This window comes from Microcaecilia unicolor, chromosome 2, assembly GCF_901765095.1.
Source record: "Microcaecilia unicolor chromosome 2, aMicUni1.1, whole genome shotgun sequence".
In the NCBI taxonomy this organism is placed as follows: Eukaryota; Metazoa; Chordata; class Amphibia; order Gymnophiona; family Siphonopidae; genus Microcaecilia; species Microcaecilia unicolor.
In genome coordinates this window covers 289,567,296-289,590,229 of record NC_044032.1, presented here as the reverse complement: position 1 = coordinate 289,590,229, position 22,934 = coordinate 289,567,296, and the positions used below count along the sequence as shown (strand labels likewise).

The 22,934-nt window shown below is 40.9% G+C and overlaps 1 protein-coding gene across 5 annotated transcripts in view; it reads left to right on the top strand.

Annotated features, from left to right (window-relative positions):
- LOC115463598 (protein Wnt-7b-like) overlaps positions 1-22,536 on the top strand; it is a 110,339-nt gene extending 87,803 nt beyond the window's left edge. For 4 of the 5 annotated variants that reach the window (XM_030194267.1, XM_030194271.1, XM_030194268.1 and 1 more), the window contains exons 2-4: positions 19,413-19,639; positions 20,141-20,427; positions 21,025-22,536. In XM_030194267.1, coding sequence (XP_030050127.1) covers positions 19,413-19,639; positions 20,141-20,427; positions 21,025-21,504 — 994 coding nt within the window. In that variant the 3' untranslated portion in view covers positions 21,505-22,536. Of the gene's footprint in view, positions 1-18,639; positions 18,801-19,412; positions 19,640-20,140; positions 20,428-21,024 lie in introns of all 5 variants that reach the window. The other variant, XM_030194266.1, reaches the window with a different exon arrangement.
- The last annotated feature ends 398 nt before the right edge of the window (positions 22,537-22,934 follow it).

Genomic DNA, 22,934 nt, shown 5'->3' with positions numbered 1-22,934 from the left:
TATGAAAGGGGAGGTGTTACTGTTAGGACATTTCAACTTGTCTGATATGAATTGGAACATCCTGTCAGCAGAATTGGAAAGAAGTAGGGAGATTGTGGATTCTTGTCAAAGTGCCTTGCTCAGACAAATGGTGACAGAACCCACAAGGGAAGGGTTGATGCTGGATCTAGTGCTCACAAATGGAGGAAGTGTATCCAATATCCAGGTGGGTGCCCACCTATGTAATAATGATCATCACACGATGTGGTTTGATATAAGGGCAAAGGCGGAGTGCGGACGCACAAAACTCAAAGTACTGGATTTCAGACATATTGATTTTGATAAAATGGGGGAATACCTGAAGAAGGAGCTGTTGGCATGGAAAGGCATAGGAGAATTGGAAAATCAGTGGTCCAAGCTAAAGACTGCTATAAATATGGAAACTGATCTTTACGCAAGGAAAGTAATCAAAAACAAGAGACAAGGGAAGCCTGTATGGTTTCCCAAACAAGTAGCTGAAAAACTAAGATCAAAAGAGGCTTTGTTCGAGAAATACAGAAGAACGCAATGAGAAGATCACAGAAAAGATTATCGGATTAAACTCAAAGAAGCAAAGAGGGAAATGCAGATAGCAAAAGTGCAAGCGGAAGAAAAAATGGCTAAAGATGTAAAGAGAGGTGACAAGACCTTTTCAGATATATTGGAGAAAAGAGAAACGATAGGAATGGAATTGCGAGTCTGAAAGATAATGAGAATGGCTATGTGGAGACTGATGAGGATAAAGTGAACGTGCTAAACAATTACTTCTCTTCAGTTTTCATGGAGGAAAATACTAGAGAAGGACTGCGGTTGGCTGCCGATTAAATATCTGGGAGTGGAGTGGATATTGCACCGTTTATGGAAAAAAGAGTTTATAAACAGCTTGAGAATCTGAAGGTGGACAAAGCTACGGGGCCGGATGGGATACATCTAAGGATACTGAGGGAGCTCAGAGAAGTCTTAGTGGAACCTCTTAAAGATCTATTTAATAGATTTTTAGAGATGGGAGAGGTTCCTCGGGATTGGAAATGAGCGGATGTGGTCCCTCTTCACAAAAGTGGAGACAGGGAAGAAGTGGGAAACTACAGACCGGTAAGTCTCACGTCAGTGGTAGGAAAAATAATGGAGTCGCTGCTGAAAGAAAGGATAGTCAACTTTCTAGAAGCCAATGGGTTACAGGATCCGAGGTAACATGGTTTTTCTAAAGGAAAATCCTGCCAAATGAATCTTATTGACTTCTTTGACTGGGTGACCAAAGAACTGGATGAAGGACATGCACTAGATGTATTCTACTTGGATTTCAGCAAAGCCTTTGATACAGTCCCCCACAGACGACTCGTGAATAAGTTGAGAGGTCTGAACCCAGTACCAAAATTGGTAAACTGGATAGGAAACTGGTTGACAGAGGGTGGTGGTAAATGGAATGCATTCGGAGGAAAGGAAGGTGAGCAGTGGAATTTGTCAGGGGTTAGTGCTGGGGCCGATTCTGTTTAATATATTTGTGAAAGATATTGCTGAAGGGTTGGAAGGAAAGGTTTGCCTTTTTGCAGATGACATGAAGATAGCTCCCTGGAAGGAGTAGAAACAATGAGAAGGGATCTCCAAATGTTAGAAGAACGGTCGAGGGTCTACATAAGTACATAAATATTGCCACACTGGGACAGACCAAAGGTCCATCAAGCCCAGTATCCTGTTTCCAACAGTGGCCAATCCAGGTCACAAATACCTGGCAAGATCCCAGAAAAGCTCAATACATTTTATGATGCTTATCCAGTGGATTTTCCCAAGTCAATTTAATAATGGTCTATGGACTTTTCCTTTAGGAAGCCGTCCAGACCCTTTTTAAACCCTGCTAAGCTAACCGCCTTTACCACATTCTCTGGCAACGAATTCCAGAGTTTAATTACACATTGAGTGAAGAAATATTTTATCTGATTCATATTAAATTTACTACTTTGTAGCTTTATCGCATGCCCCCTAGTCCTAGTATTTTTGGAAAGAGTAAACAAAGGGTTCACATCTACCCGTTCCACTCCACTCATTACTTTATAGACCTCTATCATATCTCCCCTCAGCCGTCTCTTCTCCAAGCTGAAGAGCCCTAGACACTTCAGCTTTCCTCAAAGGGAAGTCATCCCATCCCCTTTATCATTTTCGTTGCCCTTCTCTGTACCTTTTCTAATTCCACTATCATCTTTTTTGAGATGCGATGACCAGAATTGAACACAATATTCAAGGTGCAGTCGCACCATGGACTGATACAAAGGCATTATAATGTCCTCACTTTTGTTTTCCATTCCTTTCCTAATAATACTTAACATTCTATTTGCTTTCTTAGCCACCGCAGCACACTGAGCAAAGCATTTCAATATATCATCAACAACGATGCTAAGATCCCTTTCTTGGTCGGTAACTCCTAACGCGGAATCTTGCATTACGTAGCTAGAGTTCAGGTTCCTCTTTCTCACATGCAACACTTTGCACTTGCTCACATTAAACGTCATCTGCCATTTAGATGCCCAATCTCCCAGTCTCATAAGGTCCACTTGTAATTTTACACAATCCTCTTGCGATTTACCAACTTTGAATAACTTTGTGTCGGCAGTGAATTTAATTACCTAACTAGTTACTCCCATCTCTAAATCATTTATAAATATGTTAAAAAGCAGCGGTCCCAGCACAGACCCCTGAGGAACTCCACTATCTACCCTTCTCCATTGAGAATACTGATCATTTAACCCTACTCACTGTTTTCTATCCTTTAACCAGTTTTTAATCCACAATAGGACACTACCTCCTATCCCATGACTCTCCAATTTCCTCTGGAGTCTTTCATGAGGTACTTTGTCAAATGCCTTTTGAAAGTCCAGATACACAATATCAACTGGTTCGCCTTTATCCACGTTTGTTCATCCCTTCAAAGAAAATAGAGTGAGTTGCCTATAATGTTAGAATATGTGGCAGTGGGAATTAAACCTACGCTTCCCTGGTTCACAGCTCATTGACCTAGCCACAAGGCCACTTACCCCCTGGCAGTTAAAATTTATTTACCTACTACTAAGGAAATAATTAAATAAATTTGTGCTCAAATTATTACTCTAACCCAATAATAGCACATATAAAAATATTACCACTTACTTTATATAACGCTTTTCATTTAATATTTATTTATTTATTGCACTTGTATCCCACATTTTCCCACCTATTTGCAGGCTCAATGTGGCTTACAGAGATCTGTTTTGGTATTGCCGTAACAGAGAAGAAATACAATTGGTGTTATAAAGGATGTCACTTGATCATATTGTTCCAAATTGAAGTCAAAAAGAATATCTGAACATTGCAATCACTACACTGCTATTTTATTTAAACAAGTCAAATAATTTACACTTGTTGGACAAAAGTGTTTAATTTCAAAGGACATACAATCCACAATAATCACTTTAAATACAGAAAAACTTATGTGGAAATATTAATATCCAAGGACTGTCCAACACATAACCACTGTTGAAGTAATAATATATTGTCCTTCAGTCCATTAAGATCTTCATCCATTGATGATTACTTCATCACAAACACAATCTTCACATTCCAACAGTGAAATTCCATAGAAAATTGTCGTACCTTTAAAAATACTGTATATGATTCTTCTTTCAGAGAAAGTAAAGTTCGTTGGTAAACACCAAGAGGAAATATATACACAGTGCTTCAATCCTTTTATTCCTTAACGCATGCAGAGTTTCGCAATAATTGCTTCCTCAGAAGGATATATAAGAGGAACCTGTGCCTTATATATAGTAACATAGTACCATAGTAGATGACAGCAGAAAAAGACCTGCACGGTCCATCCAGTCTGCCCAACAAGATAACTCATATGTGCTACTTTTTGTGTATACCCTACTTTGATTTGTACCTATGCTCTTCAGGGCACAGACCGTATAAGTCTGCCCAGCACTATCCCCGCCTCCCAACCACCAGCCCCGCCTCCCACCACCGGCTCTGGCACAGACCGTATAAGTCTGCCCAGCACTATCCCTGCCTCCCAACCACCAGTCCTGCTTCCCACCACCAGCTCTGGCACAGACCGTATAAATCTACCCAGCACTATCCTCGCCTCCCAACCACCAGCCCCGCCTCCCGATCTTGACTAAGCTCCTTCCTTCTGCACAGGATTCCTTTATGCTTATCCCACACGTTTGAATTCCGTTACCATTTTCATTTCCACCACCTCCCACCGGAGGGCATTCCAAGCATCCACTACTCTCTCCGTGAAACAATACTTCCCGACATTTTTCTTCAGTCTGCCCCCCTTCAATCTCATTTCATGTCCTCTCGTTCTACCGCCTTCCCATCTCTGGAAAAGGTTCGTTTGCAGATTAATACCTTTCAAATATTTGAACGTCTGTATCATATCACCCTTGTTTCTCCTTTCCTCCAGAGTATACATGTTTAGTTCAGCAAGTCTCTCCTCATACGTCTTGTAATGCAAATCCCATACCATTCTCGTAGCTTTTCTTTGCACCGCTTCAATTCTTTTTACATCCTTAACAAGATATGGCCTCCAAAACTGAACACAGGTGGGGCCTCACCAACGACTTATACAGGGGCATCAACACCCCCTTTCTTCTGCTGGTCACACCTCTCTCTATTCAGCCTAACAACCTTCTAGCTACGGCCACCGCCTTGTCACACTGTTTCGTTGCCTTCAAATCCTCAGGTACTATCACCCCAAGATCCCTCTCTCCGTCTGTACCTATCAGACTCTCCCCACCTAACACATACGTCTCCCGTGGATTTCTATTCCCTAAGTGCATCACTTTGCATTTCTTCACATTGAATTTTAATTGCCAAACTTTAGACCATTCTTCTAGCTTCCTCAGATCCTTTTTCATGTTTTCCACTCCCTCCCGGGTGTCCACTCTGTTACAGATCTTAGTATCATCCGCAAATAGGCAAACTTTACCTTCTAACTGTTCGGTAATGTCACTCACAAATATATTGAACTATATATTGAATATATGAGGCTGCATACTAGAACAGAAAAATATCATTCATGATTACTTTGTTACACAGCTATTCTTAAAGTTACAAAACAACAAAATACTAAAGCTAACCCTAATCCTGAACCAAAAATATAAATCAACTCTCGGAAAAACTAACCTGTGTTTACGGCTGCATAAACCCGGGCAGGATCAACCCCGAGTCTATCGCCCCAACAGGAGCAGGAAATGGCATCCATTCAGCTAAACACTTGCTTATTTAAAGAAAAAGGCACACGGTTATGTGACCTAACACCCCCACTCTATTTCTCTGTTTAAACCCCTAGGAGCAGTAGTGCCCCACATGTAAATAAATTGCTGTTCTTTATATAGTAATCTTTGTGTCAAAAGGCCACTAACCCTGACACTTGAAGAAGTACTACAAATTGAATATCATACACCTTATGTTGGTATTGATGCCAATGAGAAGTTAAAGGGGCATCCCGCTTTCTAGTTTTGATATTACTAATATGCTCCCCTTTTCTATTTTTTACCATCCTAGCTGTCTGGCCAATATAATATAAGCCACAGGGGCATATAATACTTTATATCACCCCCGATGACTCACAAGTTGTTCTTGATTGTAAACAAAAAACCCGGGAAGAATAAGGAATTTGCACCTGTTTAGTTTCAATAGCATATGAACAGTATATACACATGCCACATTTAAAGTGGCCCTTTGATTCCCAATTTTGTATTTTAGGGTTACTTAACAACTCCCCTAGATTGCGACCCCTACGGAAAGCAAACATCGGTCTGTCCCGAAGCGGTTGATGAACTGCCAAAACATGCCAATATTTTAATATGATAGATTGTATGGCCTTAATTTATATAAAAAAAAAGTAATACACATACCACCATATCATTTTTTTAATTTTTTGTACTTGTTGAGGGTTGAAATAGCCACTCACGATTTACAAATGAAGCTTGCCTATAAGCCCTTTTTATAACCGCTCCAGGATAACCCTTTGATCAAACCGGGCTGACATCCCTATTGCTTGCTTTTTAAACTGATCCATTGTAGAGTACACCCTTTTTAGCTGTAGGAACTGACCCACTGGGATATTGTCCTGCATTGAGTTAGGATGGAAACTAGTATAGTGGAGTATAGTGTTACGATCAGTTGTTTTACAAAAAAAAAAAAGAGATTTCAAAGGTACCCTCATCCGTCAGAACTACATTAATATCCCCAAAATTAATATGTGTAGGATGCCAATTAGCCACAATCTGAATATTACTGTCAACCATGTTCAAATACTCTTCAAAATCCCCAAGCTCCCCCTTGGTACCTTGCCAAATTAGTATTATATCATCTATGTATCGTTTTCCCAATATTATATGAACAGCATGTGGGCAGCCATATACAAATTTTTCTTCAAACTGCATCATGTATAATAGTTCCGTTTTACTACCAAGGAACCCATCTGTTCTAACATGTGTATTTTTTCTCCAGTCAAAGCAGATTGATAAAAATGCCTAGATAATATTTGCAATGCTGCCTGCTGAGGAATACTTGTATACAATGGTTTTAAAAGCTAGGGGGCTCCCCGGGGTGCCCCAGTGGTTTGTAAATGTATCATGTACTGAGTGGAATCCCTAATATATGAATCCACTGTTTGGACAAATGGTTTAAGGTAATGATCCATGTATTGGGATAATGGTTCCAATAACGAGCCACATCCTGCTACGATGGGGCGACCCGGGGGAGACTCTATGGATTTATGTACCTTGGGTACAAACTAAATATAGGGAACCTGAGGATTCTGTACTCCCAAAAATTGTCTTTCTTTTTTTGTAATTAACCCTCTCTGAAAAGCTGACTCTATAATATTCATTACCTCCAACTGAATCTCTTTCGTAGGGTCCTGCTGTAAAGGACTGTAAAATTCCTTGTCCGTCAATTGTGAAAATGCCTCTTTTAAATATTGTAACTTGTCCTGAATGACCACTCCTTCTCCTTTGTCCGCTCTTTTTATAACTAAAGAAGGATCTATCAAAGTTGATTTAAAGCTTGACACTGTGCCTTTGTTGGGTTATGATGCATAGGCTGTTGTTTATGCTCTGAAGTGTCAATCTTCGCTAATACTAATCTTTCAAAGGCAATTATGGAAGCATCCGGAATACCCAGAGGATTCCATGATGAGGGAACCTTACCTTTCAACGGAAATGTTTCTGGACCCACTTCAATAGAGAAGTTTTAAAAAAAATACTCTCAGCCGAAGATTTCTAAAAAATCTTTGCAGATGACAACGGGTATCAAATGCATCAAAGCCAATTGAAGGAACAAATGACAGGCCCAAATTTAATAAGGATAATTGTTCCCAAGTATGCTTTTTAGAGGACAAATCAAAAACCCCTAATATCTTGGTTTGGTCTGTTTTTTGGACCGAACCGTTCTGGGTTCCATAGGTTGGATTTCCGTCTGAGGGTGAGGAGGAATCATCTGTACGCGTGTAGTGATTGCAATGTTCAGCTATTCTTTTTGACTTAAATTTGGAACAATATGATCTAAAGTGAAAATATTAAATGAAAAGCATTATATAAAGTAAGTGGTAATATTTTTATATGTGCTATTATTGGGCTACAGTAGTTAAAATTTAATACCAAGAAGTGCAGAAACCAAAAAGAGAGATACCGGATAGGAGGGGAGAGATTAGTAAGCTCAATTCAGGAGAGTGACATTGGGGTGATGGTGTGCAAGGATCTGAAGGAGAAGAAACAATGCGACAAGGCGACAGCCTTGGCCAGAAGGATGCTAGGCTGCATAGAAAGGGGTATAACCAGCAGAAGAAAAGAGGTGTTGATGCCCCTCTACAAGTCATTAGTGAGGCCTCACTTGTAGTATTGTGTTCAGTTTTGTAGGCCGTATCTTGCTAAAGATGTAAAAAGACTGGAAGTGGTGCAAAGAAAAGCTACAAAAATGGTATGGGATCTGCATTGCAAACTGTACGAGGACAGACTTGCCGACCTGAACATGTTTACCTTAGAAGAAAGGAGAAACAGGGTGGCCTGATACAGATGTTCAAATATTTGAAAGGTATTAATCCGCAAACAAACTTTTTCCGGAGACGGGAAGGTGGTAGAACTAGAGGACATGAATTGAGGTTGAAGAGGGGCAGACTCAGGAGTAATGTCAGTACATATGTACATAAGTATTGCCATACTGGGACAGACCAAAGCTCCAGCAAACCCAGTAAGTATTTTTTCATGAAGAGGGTGATGGATAGATGGAATGCCCTCCCATGGGAGGTGAAGGAAGTGAAAATGGTAACAGAATTCAAATTTGCGTGACATAGACACAAAGGAATCCTGTTTAGAAGGAATGGATTCATGCAATCTTAGCGGAGATTGGGTGGCAACACCAGTAATTGGGAAGCAAAACTAGTACTGGGCAGACTTCTATGGTCTGTGCCCTGATCGTGACTGAATAGATATGGATGGGCTGGAATGTAAATTTTAAGGGGCTTCAATGTTAACTTGAGAAATTTTAGTAGAAGAACAGTGTTGGGCAGACATCTACGGTCTGTGCCCTGAAAATGGCAAGGACAAATCAAACTCAGGTATACACATACCATGTATAATGAGTTTATCTTGTTGGGCAGACTGGATGGACTGTCATTTACCATGTTACTATGTTAGCCCACATCATGAGACCCAGCTGGAGTCCTTACTGATTAGTCAAATAAGAAAATGAACCACATCCAATGCAGACCTAGAAACAAATTATATACCCTAAATAACCAACACAATGGCAATAAATTATTTCCTAGATACAACCGCTTTAGAGGATAGGAACAATTCTATATGAGAAGGATTCAAAAATATATATGACTTACTTTCATATGTAACTAGGCAGTTACAAAGAAATTTTATAAAGAAATTACTACCAGCAACCAAGACCTTGGCCTTAAGCTGGAGGAAAGCTTTTCATTGCAACTGCATTGGCCTAGATACATCAGGAAAGACTTTTGTCCATGAAAGGGGAGATCTTTTTCAAGATTTTCAACTTTTTATCAATAGAAAGAAAAGACACCAATAAGGTGGCATGCTTCTGAATAGCCTCATTTGATGATTCTAGAAATTTTGTAAGATCCAAACTATCTGGAGAATTTCGATTGTGAAATTCGCCCTCCTGATTAACCAATCTTGTAGCGCTAGGCAAATAATATATAGATTTTATATCAGCAATATCAAAAGCTATTTGCATCACTTCTTTCATATACATTTTGAAGAGTTCCAATGGGGACAAGTAATGAGTAACAGGAAAATTAAAAAAAACATCAAGTTACAAGCCCTCATGGAATTCTACAACTTTTCCATCTGCATATGGAGGACAAGACTATCTGTAGCAGCAGTAGCAACTGTTGCCTGACAAGACACAACCTACAATCTAAATTTCTCTAATTCCTTCAGCATAGAGTCCATCTTCATGCCACTTTCCTTAAACGTTTCAAATGCTTCATAAGTAAGCTTGCTATAAAGCGACAAAGTATCTTGAAGATTTTTATCATTTTTATCATTTAAAGAAACATCCTGTTTCATAGCAGGAGACATTGGGGTAGGACCTTCAGGAGAAAGAGAAATTTTAGCAGAGGAAGGAGGTCTAACACTGGCAGTAGCAGTGGCAGTTGTTGACACCATCTATATGTGCAGGTCCATAGGTCCCTTTACCACCACTGGCAATGGTAACTTCCTCTTCCCTTACTTTCCTTTTCCTAACCATATGGTGTTTTCTACCTCCCCTAAACCACCTCAGTCCTGTACACTCTCTTCCCACCTCCTTTATTAATCCCACACCTTCCTCCTGTCCATTCCCCAATACCAAGTTTCTGCAGCTTTCTCCTCCCTAGTAGATCTGAGATCCCCTGCATGACCCCCTCCTCAGTAGTGTTAATATTACTGAAGCAGCAGCCACCCCTTCAGTGGATGGGGGGGAGCTCTGTCGAGAAAGGGTCCAGTAACCAGTGCAAAGTGTGTAGGTCATAGGCTACCTAAGGCAGTAATCTCAGGTAGCAAATGAATTAGGTTGAAACCTGGGAGCATTCAAAATCTTTTTTTTTCCTGTGTCTAGAAATCCAGAGTCAGTCTAAATGTGCCAACATTTTCCAGTTTTATGATATATATTTATTTTTTCTTCGAGTCTGTTGTTAAAGGCACGTTTGTTTGTTTGTTTGTTTGTTTGTTTTTTGGGGGGGTATAATATTTGTCTCCCGGCTGTGTGTTTTATATAGATGAGTCCCAGGAATATTGATGGCTAAGGGAAAGCAGCAGTAAAACAATTGGAGCTGAATGACATGTGAGGCATAGTTTGACGGGATGTCCTTGTTGTAAGACCAGAGTAAATCATTTCTTAGCTTCTTGTTTAAAATTAACCAAGGAGGAACAAATCTGATGGAGGGGAAATGAGTCATCATGAGTTCAGCAAATAAAATATAGCCTTAAAACTATTAGCTGGTTGATATTCAGCAGACGTTAACCAAGTTGACATCAAGCTTCCTAATATGATTTGATAACATCTTTTTCTCAGTTATTACCCAAATGTGAACACAATTATAACGTTAATTAATAAGTTATGGGTGTTACTGAATTCTATTATTCTGTCCCACTGTATTTCCAGTTTTGTACAGTGTAAGTCATCACAAGGACAAAATATAAGAAAACCAATAGACCGCATAAGGGGCTTATAAGCTCATTTAGTTGTGTTTAAAAAAATGAGAAATCTGCATGAAAGAAAATATTTATTTTTATTATTTTGACTTATGAAAACCACTTGTCCCTTAAACATGCTCAAAACAGAATAATCAATTTGTATAAAAGAGATGAGGTGAAGATGTGATTCCATGTGTCCCAATGAAAGGAGAGTTTAATTTTACTTCCAATCTTTATAACACTAGGCTTCCCAGGGCAGATTATAACAGTTAAGATGAACCCATCAGTAAACAGGATATCCTCACTGAAATTTGGCTATGTATTACTGTATTGTATAGAACAGTGTAGAAAAAATGAGCACAAAATACAGCCTTTATTAGTGCTGTTTCCACCAGTGGCAATAATTTTTGAAGTTGTGTTAGTGGTATTCAGTTTTTATTTCATGATATTTATATCTATATATGGGAAGCTTTCAAATAAATTAAAAAGCTGTCAAATAAGTTAAAAAAAACAACAAACAAAACTTTTGTCCTCCACCTTTTAAGGCACTGCCTATTCAACTGGATCAGCTTTTCACTTTTTACAGATGGACCATGCATAGGAATTTCTAATAATCTTTTACTATTATTTTCAATAGCATTTGCTATTGTTTTGGATGAACCAGTGTGGTGGCAATCTCTGCCTATTGCCAGCAAGCTCCGCCTACTGGTTCCAACCCATATAAAGGGCTAGATAGCCTTGTACCGTCTCCTGTTCTCCTTGATTGTTAGGGAGGGGAGGAGGAGCCAGCACTGCTGATTGGTTCTTCTGTTACCAACAGCAGTATTTTCTGCTCCTCCCCTCCCAATTTTGCTACTCTACCAAGTTCCCCTGGAGCTGACTGCTCCTCAGCTCCTCCTCTTGCAAGTTGCTCAATCGGATGTGCTCTTCCTCTCACAGTTTTGGCTTCGCCTCAGGTGGCTCCTGTTCTCCTACAGGTTGGGTTATACTGGGGCATATGGTCCTCCTTCATCAGCAGGGTTTGGCTACTCTGTTTCTTCTATGCAGGTTTGGCTGCACATGGTTATATGCTTCTCCTCTGCAATCAGATTTTGGGGTCTTCCTCACTATTCTTCCTGCAGCTGGATTCTGCACACAAAAGGGAAAATTCTGCGCGTTCTATGCTGCGGGGGAATTCTATGCAAATTCTGCACTGTGGAGTTGCACACAATTCCCGCAAGACTACTAATAACACACTCTACAGCGTTAGCTCCCAATAGAGGCAATGATTTTATTGAAATTAGCATTTTTTAATTACGATTCTAAATGGATTAGCTCCTCATTACTGATATGACCAATTTTTACATTTACTAACTCATTTAAGTCTTATAGGAGACAATGTTTTTCTTTTTTCTACTATAGGCATAAGGAGATTAAAGCTGTTTGAGAAACTTCTAGTTTATCAAGCAGCAAAATTTAGCTATTTCATTGACCTATAAAGTGTTTAGATGGCAACTTAAAATGTTACGCTTTCAAAAATATGTATTGGGTGACAAAAATTGACCACAATGCATAAGCATAGAATAGTGATGTTAGTATTAGCTTTATGATTATGCTGTTTTTGTATTTCCTGGTAATATCCAGCTTCTTGTGATTGTACTCCGCTAAGAACCAAAAGGTATGGCAGACTATAAATCCAAAATTATGTTATGTTGTGCTGTGTGATGTGGTACCACATGTTAGTAACTCTAGCCGGAAAGTGGCAACACAGTAAATAATTGTATATTTTAATAGGGTAAATATCTTATTGGGACACGTGAAGAAGGTATAGTTTCTAGATGAAATAAATGACTGCTTCATGAAGTAGTCAATTTTAAAACCAAAGATAAATTTATTATTCTCCGAGGTGAGATGCGTAGATCTTTATGCATGTGATGACAAAGATATATCACATAAAGTCACCCCTTCCCCCCTCCAAAAAAAAAATACCCAATGATAAGGGAAATACTCTAGATCTAGTTCTCATTATCATGCAAGGCAATGGGATGAGGCCTGCTTGGCAATGCTGATCATAACATGATCAAGTTTATAGGAGAAAAACTACAGCAGATACATTTAACTTTGAAAAGGGGAACTATAATAAAATGAGGAAATTAATTAGAAAGAAACTAAAAGGAGGAGTTGCAAAGGTTAAAAGTTTGTAAATGGTATGGACACTGATTAAAAATATCTCTTAGAAGCTAAGATCAAATGTATTATGTATTCCACTTATAAAGAAAGCAGACACGAGACAAAACACTTCAGTATGGTTACATGGTGAGGAAAAAGAGGCAATTAAAGACAAAGAGACATCTTTAAAATAAAAATAGAAAGCTGACCCAAATGAAGAAAATAGGAAAAATCATAATAAATGGCGTTAGAAGTAAAGCTTTAACATGATATGATATATGACATGATTCTTATAGCCTGCCAGCTCGCAAACAAATGGTTCAAAGCGGGTTAAAAAAAGTACAAAAAGGAAAAAAAATTAAATTAACAAGATTTTTGAAACAAATAGGTCTTCAGAATTTTTCAAAAACTCAAATATATTTTTGCTGTTCTGAGAGAAACAGGCAAAGATCAGCAAAACTTAACTGCTTGATAGGGAAAAGATCATTCTAATGACTTCTTATATCTGAGACCGATTAATTGTGGAAAATAAAGAAGTCAGGTCATTCCTGATCTAGAGGAAAAAGGAGAGAAAGGAAAGACAAGCGATCTCACTATATATTTGGGACAAAAGCCATCAAATACTTTATAAATCAAGCATGCCAACTTAAAGGAAATTCTGGCAGTCAGTGGAAGCCAATGCAAATGCATAAGACATGGAGTTACATAAGTGTTCACACACACACTAAAATGTGGAATGAGCATATGGAAAATCCCAAAAATTAAATAATGCTTTGCTTCTAAAATTGAGAAAATAGTGTTACAACCAAGTATTTTAAAGTTAAATAATGTGACCCTCAACTGCCCCAAGACAAGTCATAGAATTTTACGACATGGAGCCTCGTGGGACTACTTATCATTGTTTCAATGGTAGTCTGAAAACAACTCCCAAGTGGGAAACAAATTCCAATTATAGGAGAAAAAACCACTACAGAAACAACATTTACTAACTCAAGGTGTAACACCAAATTTACTCAATTTTAATCAAACTGAAAAAGAAGCAGTTTCTAGGGCTAGAGTTCTGCCAAATAAAGTATCACTTATCTGCAAAAACATCGCCAAAAGAAGCTTCAATTTTTATACATATCCATATCCAAAGGATTGTTCCAACTTCATAGCACTGACATCCAGGCAGCTTGCTCAAAGTCCATAACCTCAACAAGGACCCCCGTGTTCTGCTGAGCTGTGTCAGGAGGAGAAACGTAGTCCATAACTTCAACAAGGGCCCCCTTGTTTCACTGAGCAAAGTTTCACTGAGTCTCAGTGTGCAGTCTCTGCTAGTAGACACTGCAAGACAAGCAAAATTTTGAGCTCTGTCACATCCAGTAGTGGCAGTCAGTATGTGGCCTGCGAGCAAGTAAACATTCTCAGGCCCCTCCTGGGCTATTTTCTATTAGACTAGAAACCCACACAGAATACTGGGGTCTGTGAGAGACACAGATTCACAGGCCCTGGCCCTGACTGCTGCCACTATTGCTGCTGCAGTCTTCCTGCTTTGAATGCCTAGCAGGAGGAGCATGTTGATGAGGAAGGGAAAGAGTGCAGATTTGCTATTTATTTATTTTTAGTAAAACTTGATACTGTATATTGCAAATCAACATTAAGGGCCCTGTTTACTAAGCTGCGTTATAGGCGCGTTAGTATCTTTAATGCACGTTAACCATGTACGCGCCTACAATATCCCTATAGGCGCCTACACGGTTAGCACACACACTAATTGTAGGCGTGTTAAAAACGCTAACGCACCTTAGTAAACAGGGCCCTAACAATGCAGCTTAGCGGTTTACATTAAAAAGAAAATAGAAAACTGAGAAAAGGAGAGGGAAGAAAGAGTTTAAGAAGGTCCAGTAGAAAAAGTTGTTTTCATGTGAATTTTCAGTTGTTAAAATGGGGCGATATTGGATAAAAGTTTGAGAAGCACTGCCCTAATGAGCGAGGGAAGGGGCTTAATATGAGAATCAAAAGCTTTCAAATGAGTGTGTTCCTCCAGATGGATTAGACTTGGCATCGTTGCCTTGAATATGATAGAGACTGCGTCCACAGGATGTAATTTCAAAGCTGTGAGACCCAGGTTCTTAATTGTAAACTCCATGCAATTTCTGATATAGGTAGGTCTGCACACTAGAAAAGAAAGCAATTTTTCTTTTGCAACCTAGGTTTTAGCAAATGAGGGACTGTGTAGGTTATATTTTCCAAGTAAATATGTAATTAAGGCCCCTTTTTATTAAACTGCACTAGCGGCTGCCGCATGGCAATGCCGACAGAGCCCATTCAAAGTGAATGGGCTTAATTGGCATTACCACACTAGCAGCCGCTAGTACAGCTTGATAAAAGGAGGCCTTAATTACTACTGAATAAGTTTATTTTTATGAGCCATCCTGTTTCAATGCTTTTCTAGACTCTATGCCTAATGCTGAAACCTACTCCATGGTGTTTTTTTTTTGTTTGTTTTCCCTTATTGTCTCATTCCTAGACACCATGTAATAATTTAATATAACAATGGGAATTTATTAAATTGGTATTCATTTTCTTTGAATTTTGCCCATATGTCTCTACCCTTTATTGTGGGCTACATCTTGCAGTAGGAGATGATTGTGTTTCTTTTGTTTAGATGTTTTTCTTTTCTAAAATTGTTTCTTTTTGACTTATCCTACTCTTGTAAAAACTGAACATTGCAATATTGAATAGTAAAAAAACAAATAAAACAGAGAATATTATAATTCTGTATCGTTCCACTATCAGGCTTATTTTCGAAAAAGAAGGGCGCCCATCTTTCGACACAAATCGGGAGATGGGCATCCTTCTCTCAGGGTCGCCCAAATCAGCATAATCGAAAGCGATTTTGGGCATCCCAACTGCTTCCCGTCACGGGGACGACCAAAGTTCCCGGGGGCATGTCGGAGGCATAGCGAAGGCGGGACTGGGGCGTGCCTAACAGATGGGCGTCCTCAAGCGATAATGGAAAAAAGAAGGGTGTCCCTGACGAACACTTGGCCAACTTTACTTGGTCCTTTTTTTTTTACGACCAAGCCACAAAAATGTGCCCTAAATAACCAGATGACCACTGGAGGGAATCGGGGATGACCTCCCCTGACTCCCCCAGTGATCACTAACCACCTCCCACCCCGAAAAAAACAACTAAAAACTTTTGTCTTTTTTTTTTAGAGTATGGGTGAAGGATGTCTGCCCTTCGCTATGCCTCTGTCCCTGCAACGGCAGTTGAGGACGTCCAAAATGTGGATGTTTCTGTGAGAAGGATATCCATGCCTTTGCTATGGTTCTGACACCCCCTTTATGTACTTATTTATTTGGATTTTGGATCACAAATAGCAGCAGTGGGATTTGAACTGGCCACCTCTGGATTGCAAGACCAATGCTCTAACCATTAGGCCACTCCTCCACACCAGGCCCTTGAAATTCGGCTGCCCCTGTGGGGGGGGGAGCAGTATGCAGGTCCCTGGGGGGGGAGGTATGTGTGTGTCAGTGGAAGCATTACGAAGGCATGGACGTCCTTTTTTCAAACATTTTGGACGTCCTCAACTGCCCTCCCCCCCCCCCCCACAGGGACCGCCAAATTTCAAGTGAGCAGAGGAGTGGCCTAGTGGTTAGAGCACTGGTCTTGCAATCCCGAGGTGGCCGGTTCAAATCCCACTGCTGCTACTTGTGATCCAAAATCCAAATAAATAAACAAAGGGGGTGTCAGCGGCATAGCAAAGGTATAAATGTCCTTCTTACAAAAGCATCTAGGCATAGATGTCCTTCTCATAGAAACATTCACATTTTGGACATCCTGAACTGCCATTGCAGGGACGGAGGCATAGCGAAGGACGTCCTTCATCCATACTCAAAAAAAAAAAAGACAAAAGCTTTTAAAGTTGTTTTTTTCAGGGTGGGAGGTGGTTAGAGACCACTGCATGCCTTTTTCCGTTCAGTTAGTGCATCAGTTAGTCCACTACAGTGCCCCCTAGAGTGCCCGGTTGGTGTCCTGGCATGTGAGGGGACCAGTGCACTATGAATGTTGACTCCTCCCACGACCAAAGGGCTTGGATTTGGTCATTTCTGAGATGGGCGTCCTCGGTTTCCATTATCGCTGAAAACCGGGGACGACCAACTCTAAGGTCGACCTAAATGTTGAAATTTGGGCATCCCGACCATATTATCGAAACGAAAGATGGACGCCCATCTTGTTTCGATAATACAGGTTTCCCCGCCCCTTCGCCAGGACATCCTGCGAGGACGCCCTCAGGAAAACTTGGGCGTCCCGTTCGATTATGCCCCTCTATGTGACTGCAGCTTGACTACTATATGCCGTTCTGAATACACCATCTCAAAAAAAACTTAGCAGAACTAGAACAGAAAGAAGACCAAAAAAGGGATGGAACAGATTAGGGTTCTTCTGCTTCAGGAGATAGGAGGGAGGAGATATGAATAGGATGAATGGATAAATGGATAAATGAATAGGATGAATGGATAAATAGGGAATAGTTGTTCACTCTTTCCAATAATACTAAGACAAGAGGATACACTGTGAAACTAATAGGAAACATATTTAAAACAAATTGGAGAAAGTATTTTGCCACTCAACTTGTAAGCAGTGAAATTTGTTGCCAGATGATATAGACAATGCACTTAGAAAAGGGTTTAAACAAATCCCTGATGGCCTCTTTCTTTAGCTTCTAAAGGCGGTGTGAGCCAACCTAGAGCCACATTTGTGGCTCCTTCCTGGCTTAGGTGGCCCTCCCCTAAGAGTGAAAACTGAGAAGTGCAGAAAAGGGAAGTCATAAGAAAAAAAAACAGCCATACTGGGTCAGACCAATGGTCCATGTGGCCCACTATCCTGTTTTCCAACAGTGGCCAAAAGCCAGGTCACAAGAACCTGGCAGAAACCCAATTAGTAGCAACATTCCATGTTACCAATCCCAGAGCAAGCAGTAGCTTTCCCATGTCTGTCTCAACAGCAGAATATGGACATTTCCTCCAGGAACTTCTCCAAACTTTTTTTAAACCCAGATACACTAACTGCTGTTACTACATCCTCCAGCAAAGAGTTCCAGAGCTTAACTATTTGTTGAGTGAAAAAATATTTCCTCCTATTTGTTTTAAAAGTATTTCCATGTAACTTCCTTGAGTGTTCCCTAGTCTTTGTACTTTTGGAACAAGTAAAACATTGGTTCACTTCCACTTGTTCTACACCACTCAGGATTCTGTAGACCTCAATCATTTCTCTCCTCATCTGTCTCTTTTCCAAGCTGAAGAGCCCCAACCTCCTTAGTCTTTCCTTATATGAGAGGAGTTCCATACCCTTTATCATTTTGATTGCTCTTCTTTGAACCTTTTCAAATTCCACTATATCTTTTTTGATATATGGCGACCAGAACTTAATGTAATACTCAAGATGAGGTGACACCATTCAGCAATACAGAGGCATTATAGTATTTTTTGGTCTGATTTACCATCCCTTTCCTAATAATTCCTAGCATCCTGTTTGCTTTTTTGGCCGCTGCTGCACACTGAGCAGAAGATTTCCGCACAGATCATAATTTTTTTTTAGCACAGGGTAATATCTCTGCAGCCAGGTGCTGAGTTTGCAGGCCTCAACATGATCGCTGTTAATCTTCACACTGTTTTCACAGTGTAACTAGTATTGCAGTGAGATCCTTCCAACAAATGTATATTTGCAGTATATGTAGCTTTCTTCTTGGTGTTTTCTCCATTATACAGACACTTTCTCTCTCTTTCATGCTTTCAGTGGAAGCCTAATTTCTGTCTGCTGTGCACCAACTCTGGAATACTGCTTCTTTACACCTCCTCAAGCAGGGCCAGACTGAGATTTGTGGTGGGGGAGGGGAGGAGGAACTGGAATAGCAGAAGATATTGCATGGCAACACAGAGATGCATTGACAGAACTGAGTAGGAAAACTTTCTCACACCTTTCTAAACTATACCTGACCCCTGTTAGCACTTTAATGGGCGGGACTGGTGGTTGGGAGGTGGGGATAGTGCTGGGCAGACTTATACGGTCTGTGCCCTGAAGAGCACAGGTACAAATCAAAGTAGGGTATACACAAAAAGCAGCAAATATGAGTTATCTTGTTGGGCAGACTGGATGGACCGTGCAGGTCTTTTTCTGCCGTCATCTACTATGTTACGAAGGGGCATATTTTCAAAGCACTTAGCCTTCCAAAGTTCCATAGAAACCTATGGAACTTTTGAAGGCTAAGTGCTTTGAAAATATGCCTTTATGTATATGTAAATTCATCCAAAAAATATTTTTAAAAAGCTGATATTGCATGTGGGGTATAAAAACAAAGGTCTTGTCCAGAGAGGTTGGGGGGGGGGGGGGGAAGCCTATTGTATGAGATGGGAAGTAGATCCCCAATTTGTGGACAAATGGATGGAGGGCATGGGTTCTTTTGATGTTATCATATTTCTGAACAAACACACAGAACCTGTCTTGGTTGTCTGTGAAAGGTGCCTCTGAAGCCTAGCCTTTTTATCTCACTACTCTTTTCTATCTCACAGGGTTGTCCCCTCAGTGCTAGCACTGGGTGCTAGTATCATCTGCAGCCGAATGCCTGGGTTGGCACCATTTCAGAGGACCTTCTGTCAGACCCGACCAGACGCCATGGTAGCAATTGGCATGGGGGCACGCATGGGCACAGAGGAATGCCACTTCCAGTTCCAGCATAGCCGCTGGAACTGCACCGCCCTGGGGGAAAGAACCCTTTTCGGTCAAGAGCTGAAAGTAGGTATGTAAAGCACCTCAATTGAGTAGGATGAGAAGAAAGTGAGGAGGCTCCTGTGACTGTGCTGTGTGTACTTGTGAGGTGTAGGGGGTATTTATGCCTATGTGTACATGTAAGTGTGTGTTTTTATGTACATTGGTACTATAATATTGCTGGGCAGGGCTGCTATGAGCTCTCCGGGGCTATAATGGAGCATGAGCTATGAGGATTAAAATTAAAGAAATTCACAGTTTGTTTTGGTTGTATGGTTATTGATTTGGAGGAATGAAAAATGTCTACTGCTGGTGTGAGCAAGGGATGAGAGGAAGCTGCACTAGTCGCAGCCTATTTCAATCGCATTTTCAAATCGCATTTCTGTCAGATATGGAGCCTTCAGTCATTATTTTGCTGTGTTGACTGAGTCATTGAGCGATCGCTGGCCCAAGTTTGTACTTGGGATGTAATCTTATCCTAGTTAACAATTCACACCCTCTTCTTTTTTAAAAATATTTCCATTTGTTCTAGGCAGCAAAGAGACAGCCTTTTCTTATGCTATCCTATCAGCGGGGATTGCTTATGCTGTTACCAATGCCTGCAGTTACGGCAATCTGACAGACTGCGGCTGTGACCACAGCAAGCGTGGCCATTACCATGAGGAGGAAGAGGAGGAGGAACAGGGCTGGAGGTGGGGGGGCTGCTCTGTCAATGCAGAACATGGAATCCGCCTCTCCCGTGAGTTTATGGATGCTCGAGAGGTGAAGCGTAGTGCATTGGCACTTATGAACCTGCACAATAATGAGCTGGGGAGGAAGGTAGGTTTTAGGGGTGAACTCTGATGCCACAAGGGTGTAGCTATAGAGGGCTACAAAAAGTCTTTCTTCTGCTTCACAGCATCTCTTGTGTCTGCAGACATTTGCAACCTTTCCCTTCTTTCCTTGCTCTTGGGTGTCCAGCTCTTTGCCTATCTCTGAAAACAGTAATGCATGTCTTTCAACAGAAAATAAGCCTTATTTCCAATTTTATTACCTCTCTGGAAAAATCTGAGATGAAGTCAGAGGGTTTTCCCTAGCATCACTCTGTCTGGACTATGGAAGTCCAGTACATATTTTTCAATGAATTTCATGGAAAGTTATTATCCCTGATGTACCATGCTGTGGTAATTGACAGTGTTCCTCCTATCATTACTGCACACATATTGCATAAACCAATTGGCTATTCTTTTTTATGTCCAGTGTGCCTTTTTCCTTTGCAATCAATGGGCCTTCATCCCCTATAATCAGTGCTCCAGCTCCCACACTGTAAATATAATTAGTGCTGCAGTCTCGGGGGCTCTTCTCATTGTGTTCTTTTGTTTCTTTGTTTTCTTTGGGTTGGCGGTGACCCCTGATCGGGTGCTGGATGACATCTAGATATTAGAGACGTTCCTACGTTTGGAATGCAAGTGCCATGGAGTATCAGGTTCCTGCACCATGAAGACCTGCTGGGTAATGCTGCCTAGCTTTCGGGAGCTGGGCTTTGCCCTAAAGGAAAAGTACAATACTGCAGTAATGGTGGAAGCTGTGCGTGGGCGCCGCCAGCTACAGCCTACCTTCCTCCGGCTCAAGCTGCCCCAAGGCTACCAGAAGCCTGCTGAAACAGATCTGGTGTACCTTGAGGCCTCACCCAACTTCTGCGAGGCAAACAGCACCACAGGTAGCATAGGAACCCAGGGCCGACTCTGCAATCGAACCTCATCCTATGATGACAGCTGTGAGACACTGTGCTGTGGCAGGGGCTACAGCACCTTCCAGTACACTCGCTCATGGCAGTGCCACTGCAAGTTCCACTGGTGCTGCCATGTGACCTGCAGCACCTGTAGCGAAAGTACACTTGCCCACACATGTAACTGAGAACCACTGCTGCTAGCACACCTGCCAATACATCCATATCTGTAACTGAGCAGCACTGGTGGTGAGAAGAAGTCAATGGCAAAGAGAGCACAAGCGATGCACCCCCAGAAAACCTTGCCCCTTCCTTCCTTCTTTAATGTTAAGGAGGGGGGTAAAGCTTTCCTTTACAGCCCGTACTAAATGGAAATTGCCGAATCTGAGAAACAGGAAAGCATCTTACTTCTCGCTCAGTTCATTGGAAGCTACCATAGGCAGATCTTACATTTTTGCTTTAAGGTCTAGGAACATTTACAGCCAGTGGCTCTGACTCTAATGGTAGTTCTGAATAGCACAACTTGAGTATGAACAATCAGCACTCTCCACGCTCTGGTGAAACAAAAAACAGAGGGAATTCCTGAGAGGTAAATTGATTCTGCCAACCTATGCCTCATAGAATTTGTACAACTATACGGGGCTGTTTCCCTGCACAATTATGTATTGAACCTTCCTGTGTTGCTCCTCCATTATATACCCATCAACACATAGATATATAAATATACCTTCCTTAGAAGGACTAAAATTGCATTTTTGCACAAAGAGGAATGAATATGTTCCTGCATTTTAAAGAATGCTTCCTCTCAGAGACCAAGCCTTAATATTTAAGTGTTCTTCCATCATGACCAGAGCTATTGGTAGTCCTTTTTGCATGCAGTGATCTTGCCATGTACTTGTGACCTGGATTGGCCACTGTTGGAAACAGGATGCTGGGCTTGATGGACTTTCAGTCTGCCCCAGTATGGCAATACTTATGTACTCTTAGGATGGTGGAAGGGTCTGAGTGTCAACCTAGTGCTGGCCCAAACCTTAAATCTGAACTGAAAAGATTATAAAACAAAACAAGTAATTTATTGGCACATGTTGATTTTTGTGACATTGTTATTATTATACTTGGTAAATGTTTTCTATTTCTTGTTTAAGCTTTAATTTTTAATGAAATCAAAATATAAACTGAAAATTGCAGTGGGATAGTATGAGCAGGTTGGTTTGATGATATTGATGCCAAATTATTTCTCTTTCAGTGAGGTTTGTGGGGGGGGGGGGGGGGGGGGGGGGGTGAAAATACAATACAAATACTCTCATACCAAGAATTTAAATGAATGGAGCTCTGTCTGCTGTGGTGGACAGCAAGTCTGTAACATTCTCAGGTATTTTAATCACTTATAGAAACAGAAAGGAGCAGAGAAGGCTATGTTTACTTTTCAGAAAGAAAGAGGGTGTGAAGTCATTTAGGGGCCCTTTTACCAAACTGTAGTTAAAAGTGGTCTTAGCACACCCTTACACAGGTCTTTCCTGCATGCTAAGACCATTTGTGCTCAGTGGCGTTCCTAGGGGGGCTGACACCCGGGGCGGATCGCCGATGTGCCCCGCCCACCGGGTGCAGCGCCCCCCCC